This window comes from Phaethon aethereus (genome assembly GCF_964289735.1).
Source record: "Phaethon aethereus genome assembly, chromosome: 1".
In the NCBI taxonomy this organism is placed as follows: Eukaryota; Metazoa; Chordata; class Aves; order Phaethontiformes; family Phaethontidae; genus Phaethon; species Phaethon aethereus.
In genome coordinates, this window is record NC_138575.1 from 23777626 (window position 1) to 23794219 (window position 16594).

Below are 16594 nucleotides of genomic sequence, written 5' to 3' on the forward strand. Positions count from 1 at the left end.
CCCACCGTTTTCCGAGCACCGCTGCCCCCATGGTAGCCCCGCACACGACCGTCGTGGGCAGAGCGTGGCTGCAAGCCTTTCTCCCCGCAGGGACGGGGACGGCGCCGGTTCCCGCCGCCCGCCGAGCCCCCCGCGCGGCGGTTACCCCCTGCAGCGAGGCTCAGGCCGCCCCTACGACTCGCTCGGCGCGGGAGCGCCCAGCCGCACCGTCCCGCCGCAGTCCAGCGCCACATCCCCGGCCGGGCCGGCCCGCCCAACGGCCGCCGCGCGCCCCACAACCGCCACGCCGCGTGCCGCCGCCCGGGCACCTGTGCGGCCCGGGCGGGGGAGCGGCGGGCGAGGCGCCTGCGCACTGCGCTGCCCCTCGCCGCCAGGGCCGCAGTCACTTCCTGCCCCTGTGCCCATCCGGCTCCGGGGTCAGCGGCCGCCGCGCTGGCGGGACAGGAGAGAATAAAGTTTTATTCGGGGAGAGGGAAGCCGCCCGTCCTCTCCCAGGTAGGGGCTCGCCCGCCGCGGCCCGCCCGCCGCGCCTCCCTCCTCCCGGCGGCGGCGTGTGGCGCCCGCTGTCACCTGCCGGCCGTTCGCCCCTCCCCGCCCGGGCTCGCGCGTGGCGGGGCGGCGGGCGCGCCCGGCTCCGTCTCTGGCAGCGCCGCGGGGGGCGCCTGGCCCGGCGGCGGGCGGGCTGCGGCCGCTGGCTCTCGGGGACGCGGCTTTCCGCCTCGCTCCCCGCCGGAGCTGAGGGACGCGGTCCTGGCGGCCGGGGCTGCGGGAGGAGAGCTGGGAGGTGGGGACGGCACGCGGCGAGGGGCGGTGGGAGAGCGGCGCGGCGGGAGCCGCCCGCTGAGGGAGTGCGGGGCCGGGCGGCTCGGCGGGGAGGCCGGCGGCGGCCGGGGGCTCTCCTCCGCAGGACGAGGCGCAGGTGGCGGGGCCGGGCTGGGCGGCGGGCCCCGGGAGGGAGCGGAGCGGAGCAGCCGGGCTCGCCGCAGCGGCCGTCGCAGAGGGCGTTGTGAGACCTGCTGTAAACAATGGAAACTTTCTCCTGCGCGCAGGGTGCCGCTGCTCCTGGCCTGGTCCGGCCGTGCCGCCGTAGGAAGTGGGTGTGCGCGGTTAGCGCGCTCCCCAGCCGCCTGTCCTGGGTGGGGCGGTGACAGTTAATTTGCTTCTTTTAGCAGAAACGAGCTGCTGGATGTAGAAGGAAAGTAGATCCTGCGCACGGAAAATGCCTCTAAGGGACAAGTGTTGTCAGACTGACCACCATCACCATGGATGCTGTGAGCCAGGTACAGTGGTGTGTGATGCTTTGGCTGTTTTACTTGCCTCCTTCGTTAAAAGCTTGCAGAAACTGTTGTGATGTTGCAAATGTGCATCGTTAGTAGTAGGTTGGAATATTAAAAGTTTCTGAATTTTGTTTGGTCACTTTTTTTTGATATCTTTGAACTGTCATGTTAAAATTATTTCAGGAAGATAGTTTCTCAGTTCCTGCAGGGTTTGCAGTAACCTCCAAGCCACGACATGGGCATTGTATGTGGCGAGCAGAGGAAGGCAAGAAGTTGTGTAAAACGTCTGGCCTTTTTTATTTGTAGAAAGTGTAATTTTCTGCATTTTTTTTTGTAAAACGACCTTTCTGGCAACCTGTTGCATTCTCTGCTTATATTTTTACTTTACATCTTCTCTGGTGAACTTGAAGATCTTATTCTCAGAAGAGGAAAAAACCAAACCAAGTCCTGAAACGGTTCTTTGCATTCCACTGCTGTGTGATGTGGAAGATGCCATCAGTGGAAAGTATAATGAATACTTAGAAGGTTCAGCCAACTTTCTAGATTTTTTTTGTAATTGTTCTGCCTAGTGTTAAAATTGGTAGCCTAAAAGGAAATTTGGTTCCTTTCTTGTCGCCTTGTAGCGTTTGTTATTTGGATGCTTTCACTTGTGTTTTGAAAAGAAAGGCATCAGCTGGGGCAATTACTAGTTGAAAGCGTGAGCATGGCAACTTTGATAATGCTCCTTTAATTAAATGTAATTTTAGAGTAGGTATTGTTCAGCTAGTAGAAACGTTTCTTTGGGTTAAGATGAAATGGTTTTGAGTTGTTATAATGCTTTAAAAGAGCTAAAATACTTTTTTTGCTTTACAAATAACAGTGATGTGTTATGTCTGCTTCACGTATGTCACTCCTCTTGATGTCAGTGGGTGTTGCACATGCATATTAGAGGCACTATACAAACCAAAATATACTATTTTGAAGAATAGGCAATAGGCAAGTAGGATACAATATGTCATTGTGTTAGAGATCCCCAAACGATTAGCTGATTTGTAATGGTTGTTATGTGTTCGTATATATAATAGTATATTATGGGGCCAGCATAGTTGGGTGGAGTGTTCATTCTATCGTTCTTTTCTTAGACTGCTTTTCTTTCTGATGTTCTTTTCAGCTTGAATTTATTTATAACCTTATATCTTTTAGAACAACTTTCCTCTCAAAGTGTGTTTAATCTATTTGCACTTGATATCTTTAAATAGTTTTATACTATGCCTCTACTGCTCTTTATCAAAAATAAATTTTGTAGAGATGCTCAGTGCTTCATTTAAAAATAGAAACCTTACAATGGCTATTGTACAATTTACCTTACAAAAATCAAGCCAAATGGATAAGGTAGGAGCCGATTTATGAAGTACGAAGCTATTTATTTTGTCAATAAAAATCAGAAAGACGACCAAGCAAAAGATTTTGCAAGCACGCGCTTGAATAAGTGCTCTCATTCATTTAAATTTGATTTTCCCTAGGGGCAAAGTTTAATTGCCATATGCATATACCGCAATGGAATGCTGTTAATTTTCATATGCATAAATACTGCGTATTGGAATAACTAATTGTCCTGATGAATACATGTTTTAGTTTTGATAGATTTTACAAAGATTGTGATGTGGAATGAAACTTCAGAAATAAGGTATTACTTCAGCAGTTTGCTTGAACCAGAAGCATTTCTTGAATGTGGTTTTGTTGGTTTTATAATAGCTGTTTTTGGTATGTGCGACATAGTTATGCTTGTGCTCTTTTCTGATCATTGCTACTTTAAATTTGGATTCAGTGCTTAGTTGTGTACTGGCAGCATTGAAGTGGCGTAGTACACTGTGAAGTACAGTATTTGGTAATGCTTTTTTGTACATCTGTTTCGGTTTGAATGATGGGACTCAAGTAGGTTGTTCTGGGGAATTGCTTTAATTGATGGAAATTTCTAGTGTGTTAATTTTGTTTTATATATTTATGTGGTTTTGGTACATGTAACTTTGAAGACACATTTTCTTTAAATAAATCAAAATGTCAGCAAACTGTCAGAAGGTATCATGGCTGGAAAATTCAATATTGACTCTTTTTTAATTCAATGTATATGCAAATTTTGAGTAAGCCAACTTTTCCTGGCCTTTTTATCTAGTTTACTATATGCACAGAAAATCCATAACTTAATAAAAATCACTTGAGTGTTCTCTAAGGGCTTATTATGCTTTTATATATTTCAGTGCATCTGTTGGAACCTGGTGATCCTCCATTATTACAGCAGCCTCTGCAAACATCAAAATCCGGTATTCAACAAATCATTGAGTGTTTTCGATCAGGTATGAAACTATGCCTCACTCTTAAGATGTTCATTGCCTTGTTATAAGAGTTGTGTATATTTAGTGTATTAAAATAACCAACCAAAGACTTTCTACATATTTGCAACCTACAACATTTGTAGGTTTTTGGAGTTAGGTGTTATATGAAAACCCTTATTAAGGGGAATAAAGTAGCGAAGATACAGCTCCTGTTGTATAGCTATCTTTCAGAAACATTAAAAATTAGTTTGTTGTTCTGCTTTTGTGTCATCCCTTCCTGCTGTTATTAATGAGTTTATCTTAAAACTCCTGAGATTAAGAGAAAATTTAGTGTTTACCTTGAACTTTTTAGAACTACTGTATCATGGTACTTTTAAGGTGTTTCTTGATTGTTTTCAGAAGGTGTAATGCACGGCAGTGAACCTAAGAGTAACCACTGAGTGTTTGGGTGAGCATGCCAGAAATGATTGAAACATTTAATGTTTCCTAGCTGTTTCTACGCTTCTGATATGGCAAACCAAACATTTTATTTTCACAACCCTTGGTGCAAGAACACAGCAGTTATTACAAAAATTAAAGCAATGCCTTTAATACTACTGTCTATATGTTTCTAGATTTTTCCACATAGAGCTGTTCTATATATATGAAATGTTTCATGTATAAATCATCGCTGGTATGTAATGGGATGCATGTCTGGGCTGAGCCTTGTAAAAGGGCACAATATTTTAAGTTCTTCACTAGCATTTCAACAACTTAATACAAGAAGAAAAACTGGATGTGGGAGTCATTATTAGTAACGTTTTTTAGTTTGGTTGAGACTGCCTAAGGCCTCAGATATGCATGGCAGGCTTCTTTCGCTTGAAGCAGATTAATGGAATCTCTACTGGTAATAGCACGAACTAGTTGCAAGTACTCTGTCTCTGGGTTACTTCCAGATTGTCCTCACAGGCAGGTGTTAGATTGATAGCTTACCTTGACATCTTCAGTCATCTGCTCCAGGGAGTTTGGACAGAAAGCAGAAGGACTTAGACCAAGGTTTTACTGGCTAGTTTTGAACAAGCAACATTTAATTATGGAAAGAAACTATTTTGATTCTTGTGGTAAAGAAATGGAGATTAAAGCCAGAGTGTTGTCCGTAACTATTTAAGCAGTTTTAGCAGAAACTTCTGTCATCCAAAGCATTAGGAATAACAGATTAATTTGAATATTTTTTCTAAAAATGAAATTGCTTGCTAAAAGCATAAACTTTGGTATTTTTGCCAGAGAAGTATTTGCAATAACCAATGTTGTGTAATGATTTCTTGTGACTATGATGTTATTTTAGCGTCAACATTTACAGATATTAACAGAATTTGACAAGATATCACCTGCCCCAGTTAGATGTAACTACAAAATAGAGAAGGCTTCAGTAAGCTGGAGAGACCATATGCTGGCAGACGACTGACTGTTCATTGCCACAATCTGCAATTGGTGAAGAATGAGGAGATGATTTTTTTTTTTCTCTGCCTGCTGTGTCCACAAAACCAGTGGATGTTTAAATTTATTTGCTGTTTCTAGAAGTCCCTAAAGGTCTACAGTTTAATTCAAAAGGACCAATTATTGTTCTTACTCCTACCAGTGAAAAGCTTCATAGTTGCCTAAGGATGGTTTGAAGCCAGAGTGACTACCATGTCATCTAGTCTGACCTCCAGTATGTCATAAGTCCTTTAATCTCATCCAGTAATTCTTAAGCCAAATAATTTGGATGAGACAAAAACATTTCAGTCCTGAACGGAGACTGAAATATCAGTATAACAGGAGAGAGAACTGGGGCCTTGTGTCCCTTGATTGGGAAATAGTGGAGAATTAGGTGATTTTTTTCCTTTGTTTTGTTTGGGAGAGGGGTTTATGGCTAGGGCATTCATCAACAGCATGGCCAAATTTTGGTTTATTGTGTGCTATCACCAAATTGGAGGCCTTTTGTCTGACTTACAGTTTGGTAACTTCCTGGAATTTTATCTATATGGAGCATCTTCGGTTTTTTTCAACTGGGTTTTTGTCAATGGTTTTCTTTATGTGTAGAAATTCAAATGTTGGTCGGTGAGATCTGAGCAAACAACTTGCTTTTGTGGGAACTCTGTACACTTTTTAAATTTGGGGTTTTCATTAAATCTAAATATTTGTCCAGTATTCTGTTTGTAAAAATACAGGTCAGATGAAACTGAGGTTAGTAACACTCGAAGGAAGAGTAGTAAGAGGAGAAGACAAGAGGTTAGGGCTGTGGCCCAGGAATGGCATAGGAGTGGACAGAAATAGGGTGGTAGCCTCAGATAGTCAAGTTTGGGTCCCATTTTTAAGCAATTTTTGAAGACGACACCGTGCTTTGCTAAAACTTGGTTGTAAAAAATTTTGTAGTACTGCTATTACACCAAGAAATAAAAAGTTGTCTTGGTAAGGCCCATTCATATTGAAGAACTATTAATTGTCATGAAATTATTAATATTTGAAAGAGTTTTGTTTAGGAAGTAGTTCTGCAGTGTGACTCTGAGTTTGATCTTTAAAAGGAATTCTTAAAATAAGTGTCTCTGATGACAGAAGACTTGAACTTCTGTTTCAGCTTGAAGAATGTCTTCATGCTGTCTCATAGTTGTCCGATTTATTCTTGGTCCAGTTTCATTATATTTTTGCTTGGATTTATTTTGATTGATTTTGATTTGTTCCATTATAAGAAGAAAATCAAGATAGAGAAATTAGCTGAATTTGGTTAGCTAGTGTTTCCTTCTAATTTGGAGTGCGTAAGTATTCATTATTTAGTAATCCATTGCTAATTGTAGGCATTAAGTTCATAATTTTCATGAGAGGGAAATGAAGGAGTAGGTTTGAAGTGTAACTTAAATTCTGAATCCTTTAGTTCTTTGAGGCTGGAGCTAGACTACATCAACAATGTTAGATCAAACTGTATCTTTGTGGATTTTTTTTTTTTCAGTATACAATCTGTGATAGTTTGGACAACCTGCATTTTGTCACACTGCATATGTTTTAATAGAAGAGTTTCTGACTTAAATTATATGTATTTTCCTTTCAGCAGGCTGAAAATATGTCTACAGTTCTACTTTCTTGCCTAAGCATCATCATGCTGTTTTTACATGAAATAGCTCTATATATCCTGTTTTCCTAGCACCGCTCAATCAGCTTAAAGAAAAAAATACTGCAGGCCTCTTTAAATGTTCTAGGTGCTTATTCTTTCCTCTTGGGCAATTGTATTGCAGCAACCAGGTACGGTAGTATGGAATCCTTCCTAATGTTAGCTGTTAGTTTTTATTGTAAATCATCACACTCTTCCTGTAAATTGTAATGTGCATAATCCTTGACTTTTTCTTTTTTCTTTTTTTTTTTTTTTTTTCCAAACTGGTCATATTTTCATAGTGAAACTTGGAGTATGTATCGTAAACTTACAGTGCAATGAAGTAGTATGAACAAAAGATAAAATGCTGTTACAGTTGTCATGTTTAAAATGTTTCCACTTTCATGGGATGGTGTGAATTAAAAGATGAACAGAAAACCTTCCTTAAGTGTAATGTTTCTTCTATTACAGGAACTAAACAACTTAAACATATCTTGTTAAAAGATGTGGACACCATTTTTGAGTGTAAATTGTGTCGGAGTCTCTTCAGAGGATTACCAAATTTAATTACTCATAAAAAGTTTTATTGTCCTCCAAGTCTCCAGATGGATGATAGTAAGTCTTACTAATTGAAATATTTAATAAAGCTATCTGAAGTTGAGAAACTTACCTTTCTGTACCATTTATACAAACACACCGGAAACAAAATGCAAAAAAAGAAGTGGAATTAAATTTCCATAGTAACCTATATAGATCACTCGTGGTAGTAAAGAAGCTACAGCACTGACTTAATATGCATTAGCAACTGAGACCCAAGTCAATGTCATGATTTGGATAGCTGGTTTATACATCCAAGCTTTTAATGGAGAGTGTCAGTGTTAACGCTTTTTATTCCTTCTTCCTCTTTTTCTTTCGTGTCTTTTCCTCTTTACTGTGAAAGATACCAAAAAGTATGCCAAAGGACTAGGAAATTAATCTCATAGAAAAGTGTGGATTTAACAAGGCTTTTCAGTTTTAGATCAGCATAGCTCTGATGGACTTCAGCTGGATCCTGTAAAGTGGCTTGGATCAATATCCATGATTTTCTCCTGTACTTAAGGAGTGCTCAGTGTCACAGATGGAATCCTTCAGTCTTACTCATCATGAAACACAGACTAAAAGTTCACCCTTTTCTTTAATGACCTATGCTTCAATAATACTATCCCTTTCCCATGATGTCACCTCACCTGACACTGTTTTAAGATATTCTATGTGATCGTGCCTAGCCCACCACTTTTGTTGTAGAAATTAAACTTTATTATTAAAAGAAAGTAACTTAAATTATGAGGAAAAAATAAAGATGTACATTTTTATGGAAAAAGAAATTTATTAAAGTCTCATTCCAGTAATGACTCTTTGTTGATCTGAGTAAAGCTGAATAATTTGGAAGTGTGCCAGCTTTCAGAAATGTTTTGTAAAGCTTTCTAATTATCTTGATCTTGTGACTAGATCAATACAGGTGCAGTGAGGATTTTTCTTTCCAGATTAATGCCTTCCTGCCTCAATATTTCAAAAATTCAGATCTAAAAGCAATTTATGTAGGTGAATCTTCTCTCCATTGTGTCAGCTAGTGTTGTAAAGGAGAAGGTGAAAAGACTAGTACTGTCACCTTCCTTAAATGAGTGTGCTTGGCCAGTTGCACAGTCACAGACCTTCTCTGTGAAAAGGGATGAGTTGTATTTTCAAAGCAAGGTTAGGAGTGCATCTGACTTAGATGCAAAAGTTTCTAAGCAAAATAAGATTATCCTGAGTAAAGACTTCCCATCCAGCTCCTGACTTTGTATCCTTTGTTTAGTTGGCTGGTTAGCTTTCGTATTTCACTGTTTGCTAGGAGAGTTGCAAATGAAGAGAACAATACTACATGCTCTGAATAAAACTCTATAAATACTTAGTTTTATATAAAATGGAGTATGATTTTTCTTGAATAAAGTGAGATTTTTTTTCAATAAAGAAAAGAGAGTAAACAAGAGGTAGGAGTTCAGCATTTCCATGGTGAAAAATTGCAGAGACTATTCCCTTATGACTTTTTTGAGATGTAATCTGTTAGTGTAGTTAAGTAGTCTGAGAAGGTGCTATAAAATAGGAAGGACTTACTACCCTTGATAAAAATTATACAGATAGTCCCATTTGAAACTGACTGCAAAAGCTGTTAAAAATTCAGTGTTAAAAGATGGGTTCTGATGAGCAAAACAGCATATTTCTTGTACTGACACTTCTTTCATGTATTGCTGGCAGTGTGGAAGGAATAATGCTGACTAAGTGAGTTTTTAATTAGCTGTTACCAGGCATTACATCTTCACATCATTGTGGATAATTTTGAACTGTATCATCTCAGTGCCTCACCTTTTTGCTGTAGCACCCTGACTTCATAGTTATGCCAGTGCAGGTGCTTAGTGGATCATGCTGGGAACTAGATCACTGAACTAATCTGGCATATAAAACCAGGATATTGATGAGGCTTGTAAATCATGAATGACATGAAGAAAAATGGGAGCAATTATTTAGTTTTTTTAGATAATACAAACACTGTGGGCTATCCATCAAAATTATCACACAGTAAAATTTTGAGTATTTCTGGTAAAACAAACAAACCCCCACCACTTAACACTGTGGTAGCCAAGAACATAAATACTTCAAAAGTATTTGAATAAACTTTTTGGAAACCAGGTGTATTAAAACAGTACTTTAAAGGCAAATTTCAGCTTGAGAAGTTTACTGACATCAGACAAACAAGGAGAATTCCTGTATCTATCTTTCTTGCTTTTTAAGTCTGCTCCAACTCATCAGGGCAGAACACAGGATGAACCTTTGGTGAACCTCAGCGAAGTTATTCTTTCTTAAACTAACTTCCTTGGCTCAGTTTTTATTTTTTTGAGAAATTAGTACAATTTTTTTTCACCTGAATTATACAGGATTTTTCTGTCCTTAACATTTACTGTCTTTCTGTATCACTGAGCCCATTAGCTGCTTTGGTATTACTAAAAGGTTTCCCTGTCACAGAATTTAAGTTCTCTCTTATCTACTTATATCTTCATGCAGTGCTCTTTCTTAAGGACTGTTCAGAATTCAGAGAAGAGCTTATTTCCAGAGTTAGGTTCCTTTATTGAGAATGCCCATTTGCAGCAGCAGGAAAATCAGTTTCTAGTGATACTTTTGGCTTAGTTGCACACTTGCAGAACAAACTCCGTCATACGACACTATTTTTGCAATGGATACAGATTTTGAAAGATCAGTTTAATTGCAGGTGACCTGATTTTTAGTTTAGGTGGCTTTCGTGTTAGCACGCTAGGAGGGTGTACTTCCAATATTGTCTTTTAATAAAAAAGTAACTTGTACTGACTTGAGAACAACGATTATGCAAAGCCTCTAAATATAAATGGTCAGAAAAATAGTACAAATAGAAGATTTGTGCAAATTTGGTGACCGAGTTGACACAGTGGTTAAAAGATACTTTGAAGTTTAAATAATTTGAAATTACCAAATCATTAAAAAATGCCTTTGCATCTTTTCACAGACCTCCCAGATATAAATGATAAACAGAGTCAAGCCATAAGTGACCTCCTGGAAGCAATCTATCCAAGGGTAGATAAGCAAGAATATGTAATTAAATTGGAACCTATAGAAAGTAATCAGAATGCTGTATTTCAGTATGTATCAAGGACCGATAGCCCAGATGAGAACATGGAAAGTAGTAGTACCCCTGATCAAGCTCCAGTACAGATACAGGAACCCAGCACTGAGCAACCCAAGACTGTTTCAGCTCCAGCCCCAGTCCTAGCTGGGGAGACTGTAGAATTACCTCCTGCTGATCCCATTACAAACAAGGTGATGTCTACTCCTGAAGAACAGCCGCCCGCCGTAAATTCTGAGTTGGACTCTCTGGATAATTCTGATTTTGGCCACCAGTTGATATGTTGCCTTTGTAGGAAAGAATTTCATTCCAGACGCAGTGTACGCCGGCACATTCGAAAAGTGCACAAAAAAAAGATGGAAGAGCTAAAGAAGTACATAGAAACAAAAAAGAAACCAAACCAGTGCTCTGTGAAAGGACGAAATAAGAATGTTCTTGTAACGTTAGGTAGAAGTTGTCCTGTATGTTATAAATCATTTGCTACAAAAGCCAACGTAAGGAGGCATTTTGATGAAGTTCATAGAGGATTAAGAAGAGATTCCATTACTCCTGATATAGCTACAAAGCCTGGGCAACCTTTGTTCTTGGATACAGTATCTGCTAAAAAATCTTTTAAGACCCGAAAACAAAAGTCGTCTTCAAAGGCTGAATACAATTTAACTGCATGCAAATGCCTTCTGTGCAAGAGAAAATATAGTTCACAAATAATGCTGAAAAGGCACATGCAAATTGTTCACAAGATAACTCTTTCTGGAAAGAACTCTAAAAGAGAGAAAGGACCCAACAATACTGCTAATGGCACAGAAATAAAAGTAAAAGTTGAACCAGCAGATTCTGTAGAACCTTCACCCCCTTCCATTGCCCTTTCTCCACAGAATGAATTAAAAGGAACAAATCATTCAAATGAGAAAAAGAGCACACCGTCAGCACAGAAAAATAAAGTTAAACAGGATCCTGAAAACCCTAAACCAACTTCTAAATCAACCAGTAAATCAACCTGTAAATCATCTGCTAAATCAACCTCTAAATCAACCAATGCATCTGCTGCAGGTGGCCAGCAAAAAACCAGGAAGCCAAAACTTTCAGCTGGCTTTGACTTCAAGCAGCTTTACTGTAAACTCTGTAAACGCCAATTTACTTCTAAACAGAACTTGACAAAACACATTGAATTACACACAGATGGAAATAACATTTATGTTAAATACTACAGGTGTCCACTCTGCTCTTATGAAACACGTCGCAAACGTGATGTGATAAGGCATATAACTGTAGTTCATAAAAAATCACCACGCTACCTTGGGAAAATAACTGCAAGTTTAGAAATTAGAGCAATAAAAAAGCCAATTGATCTTGTTCTAAATAAGGTGACAAAAAGAGGCCCTCAGAGGGATGAAACAAAACAGATTGGTTCAAAACAGGATGTCACCTCTAATTCTCCCAGTAAAAAGTATGAAGGAGCTGATGTTGGCATTGAAGTAAAAATAACAAAAAACTTTTCTCTGCACCGATGCAATAAATGTGGGAAAGCATTTGCCAGAAAAGCTTTTCTAGAACATCATAAGAAAACCCACAAAGCAAATGTATCTCATTCACCTGAAGAAAATAAAACCAAAGGCAGAAGTACAAGATCTAAAGCTGTTGTCTGGTGAGGAAAAAGAAAAAGTGTTTTGTCTTTTTTTTTTTTAGCTAAACAAACCCACTGCCTTTCTTTAGCTGTTGTTGATTTATTGCTGAAAACATATTTTTCCATAGATATTATGGTTTAGCAGATTAAATACTAAGGTAGATGTCAAATTTGTTTCTTAAGTTTTGTTTTTAGTGCTTTGGAAAAGAGTTAATTTCTAAATTTGTCACTGTAGGAAGTTGGAATAGAATAGAGATTGAACTGTACTAAGTCAACGCTTTAAATTGTCTTAAGGCATCTATTGTAATCAAGCTAGTATACGTACATTGCTAAAATAGTAATTTTTAAAAATTAACAATACTTTTGTTTGGTTTGAATAACTTAACCTGTTAATGAACTTCTCTGTGGCTCAGTTGAAGAAGTACTAAATGTACTACAGTAAAAGCTGTTGACGGAAAAAATCTCTATGAACTTATTGGGATTATCATCTGTGCATTTATTTTAATTTTTTTTTTTGTTTTTTGTTTTAATGTGTATTACCTATGCCTGGTCAACAAAAGGACATAGAATAGTTCTGTAATTTGGATACTTAATTGCTTTGTTTTAAAATCGGTATGAGTTTGGTGCCCACAAACATCTTTAAAATCATCAAATTTAGGATATGATTCCTTTAATGCTTATTTATGTAAGCACAGGTTTGGACACTTGTGATCATTTAGTTTTTAAAGAGTTCGAGTCTCATCAAGAATTTTTGTTTTAAGCCTAAATATGTGTAGAAGTCTGGACAAGAGTTTTCTGAACTTCTGCTTATACGGTACTCTGGGATTTTTTTTACTGTAGAAGGATTGTATTTGTAGTTTCTCAGTTTTCCATGGCCTTCATGTTAAAGATGGCCTATTTTCAAAAGGACCTTTTAAAAAAGGAAATTATGTACACGGTCAGTTTGTATTTCAGAATGACCGACTGATGCCTGAAGGTTGGGGGATTGTACAAAAATTTATAATGAAGAGAGACAGTAGCAATACCTGTAAGAGTTTTTAACATCCTTATTCAGAATTATCTTTCTAGCATATTTGGTGAAAAGAAAACCAAGTGTATGTGCCTTGTTCTATACTTCAGCTCTGAAATGCTGTTTCCAAGGAGGTAATTTGATTTGAGTTCAGCTTTCGTAGTGAATTGCCATCTAGCTACGTTAAGTTGTAATCTCGTGCTTTTGTGACTTCGTAATAAATGCTGGCTAAGTGGGACAGAACTTCAAAAATGAACTGAGCTGGACCCTGAATTATGCTGAATTTAAGAGGAGGAGTGACTTCTGCATTTTGATCAAGAATTAAAAATTTAGCCTTGTAAATTATTTATGTTGTGTAATTTAAAACAGAATTATATGGGTAAACTCAAAGTATTAATTTATTCCCATTTCTCCTCAGATAGGTTCAAGTGATGTTCGGAAAGTTTGGAGTTCATTTGAATGAAAACGACTTTAGTTTGTTGTTGTAACCACTAATATCTTGGTAGTGGTACTGTAAGGAGGAGACATTTTCATAAGCTGTTATTTTCTTACTAAATTAATAACTATTCTGACTGCTTGTAGGACAGTGCCTCCTCCCAAAACACTGAAGTAGTTGAAATGCACATGTGCTTCTAAATTAGCAGTTATCTCTGTGCAGTTGAGGTTTGACACAGTATAGAATGAACTTCCTGAAATTAAAAAAAGTACAGAGGCAAGTTAATGAACAGCAGCTTTGGAAGAAGATTTTTGTTCCTCATTTAGGAAATCATTTTCATTTAGCTCATCGTGCACACTGGTCCTCCCTGCTAGTGCTAATTGATGAACAACTCAAATTTTTTTGTGATACCCTACTTTGGCAAATGTTGTATTTTATACTGTTTTAAATTTATTACAAATGAATGTATAAGAGCAAACAATGTAGTGTATATTGGCTGAATTGTACTAATTTTTAGTATTTGACATAACATCAGTTTGTTCATATTGACTAATTTCCCAGTTCTGGGACATTCTGAATTTCACTGTACTGGAGTTCCTTCAAAGATCTCCATTTTGTTTCCATATGTGGTTCATAGGAAAACTTTGTAAACATCTAGGAGGTTTACAAGAATATCCACATTCCTCTATTCTTTAATTTTTAAGAAAAAATTATACACAAGCACTTTAATGATAGTTGCAGTTTATTTTTTCATTTATTTTTTGAAAGATCAACACACTAATGTTAATATGAAGGTAGTGAATATTTGCTGATGTATTATAGACAGACAATCTGTGCACAACCACTTATAATGTTAGCTTATTTCATTAAATATTAATAAAAAGGGAGGATAGTATGGGAGAAACTCAAAATATTTTTTCTCTCGGGATCATGAAAGACCACTATAGGTAGCACTTGACTTTGTATAACTTGGAAAATGTTTTAGATACCTTTTTTTAACCTTTTAATCAAGATTGTAGTAAAACAGTTGCATGCCTACCATTATGAAATTCTTGGCAGGTTTCATGCGTCAGTGGTTTGGGGTTATTTTTGGGTTTGTTTTTATTTTTTTTTTTTTTTAACTTTTTAGGAAATACTTTGTTTAGTGATTTGTGTCAAATTGCTACAATTTGAAAGGTATTGTACATCAGAAGAAATACCATGTTTTTTATATAGGTTCACTCCCTTACTTAGGGAGGTGCCTCGTGTTCATATATACTTTTTGTATAAAATATATCTAAAAATGTTGATCACAAGATCAGGAGTAAAAATACTTTTATGAATAGAGAAATATTTGGCCCTGTTAGTGCATTGCACTAAAAATACTGTGAATGGGAACTGGACTGTAGCTGTTGCTCAAAATGTTCTATATTGAATGTACATGCTTTTGTTTGGATAAATGTACTGTATTTGATGGAAAATAAAGCAGACTGGAAATCACTTTTAAATGTGCATAAACAAAAAGGTGCCGTGTTTGTAAACCTGGAATATATATCACTCTGCAGTCTGAAATGACAATGTTTGCATTTTTGTAAAGTTTTACTCTTTGATCACTGAAACTAGTTGTTTGTAATATTCTGTTGTAATAAAATTTTTGTTGTTATTAAAAGTTTGGCACTTGTGGAGTGTACGCTTCTCCACACTGGTGGTTGACCCTTACTGTATATTTAGAAAACACTTGTAGATACTGGCTTTTTGTTCCTTGTAAAGGTATCTTTTCCTTAACTGAGCAAAGCTTGTTTTTATTATCCTTTTATTATCCAATATTAATATTGAAGGAGATGGGCTATGCTGGTTTTTTAATCAGAAAATAGGATTACCTAGTTTTGCATTGCAAATAATGTTGGTGGCCATCTAATGTTACTTCTTTTTATGTTTGGAATATAAGAACTGCCGTAATCTTTGTTTATTCTTTTGTGAAGGAAGACATCAAGCTATTTATGTAAATGCGTTTTAACTAATGTTCCCAAATGCCTGTGGATTAAGATTAGGAAATTAAAATGCAGGAGTAGTGATAGAATAACTGTTCATTTCTCAGCTAATCCTTGTGATTTCCGCTGTCCTGGGTAAGTGTGCAGTCTGCATCTTGAAATATGTGGAGATGAAGTTACTCACTTTTCAAAGGTAAGCTTGCTTCTAAAGGATCTCCAATTCTGCATCCATGTAGATAAACAGAGCTATAAAATTGTTTTGTTCTACTTGAAGCTTTGGGTAGTGTATTTCTTCTTAAAGATTTGACTTAATACTTTGCAATTGCCACAACTTTTTTTTTAAATATCTTCCCATGAGTTTAAATGTACTGGGTAGCTCTTTCGAAGCACAAGTCTCCTTTTCATTCTGACTTGTGGAATAGCTTTGTTTTATCTTTTTCCAATAACAAAAATAAATGATTTGCTTATGATGGACTTGTTCAATTTAGTGATTTTTTTTTTTTTTTAATCTTTCCTTGCAACCATCTTGAATGGGAGGAAACAAAAATTTGAAGGGAAAAGGATTGCTACTTACTGCTTTTAATCCACAGAATGCGTATTTTTTGACAAATCCTGAAAAGTTGTAGTAAAGCTTTGAATATAGTCAGGATCCATGTGGACACTTATCTGTGGGGTTACACATTAATGTGTCTGGGTATAAGTTTTTAATTAAGATGCAGTCTTGCATCATTGATAAGGCATGTTGGTTTGGCTCATTTTGCTTGGATTAGCTAAAGACAAGTGTAAATCCTAAGTGGGCCTTTAGAATTACGGTTGAGTCTTGTTAAAGAGATTTTTATTGAAATGAGTATGAGGTACCTTACAGAAAACTTTGAGGATGATCTAAGTATTCTGTGTGGAAGCCTGTCTGATTTTTTTTTTTTTTTTTAAGTGATGCATATCTTCTAATGCTAAGGCTTTGAGGGGCTAGCTTTAATTGATGTGAAATCTTGCATAAGCAATAAGTGAAACTCAGTGATACTGGAGGCATCAGACTTGCTGAAGCCTAATAACAACCACCTTTTCTTTAGCTAATCATCTCTCAGCTGAGGGTGTCTGGTCTTCCTGGTTTTATTTTTTTGTGTTTAATTTTGGAGTGTTTCTATGTTTTACTTGTCTTTTCTGTCTGGAATTTTAGATTCCAGGGCTTGAAG

At 37.7% G+C, this 16594-nt stretch overlaps 1 protein-coding gene across 1 annotated transcript; it reads left to right on the top strand.

Moving 5' to 3' along the window:
- Positions 1–1219: 1219 nt before the first annotated feature.
- ZNF800 (zinc finger protein 800) lies at positions 1220–12011 on the top strand (the record flags this gene model as incomplete). The annotated part of the gene is made up of 4 exons (XM_082014340.1): positions 1220–1280; positions 3515–3610; positions 7164–7307; positions 10246–12011. The coding sequence occupies 4 exons, from the start codon at positions 1220–1222 to the stop codon at positions 12009–12011; spliced, it is 2067 nt and encodes a 688-aa protein (XP_081870466.1).
- Positions 12012–16594: the final 4583 nt, after the last annotated feature.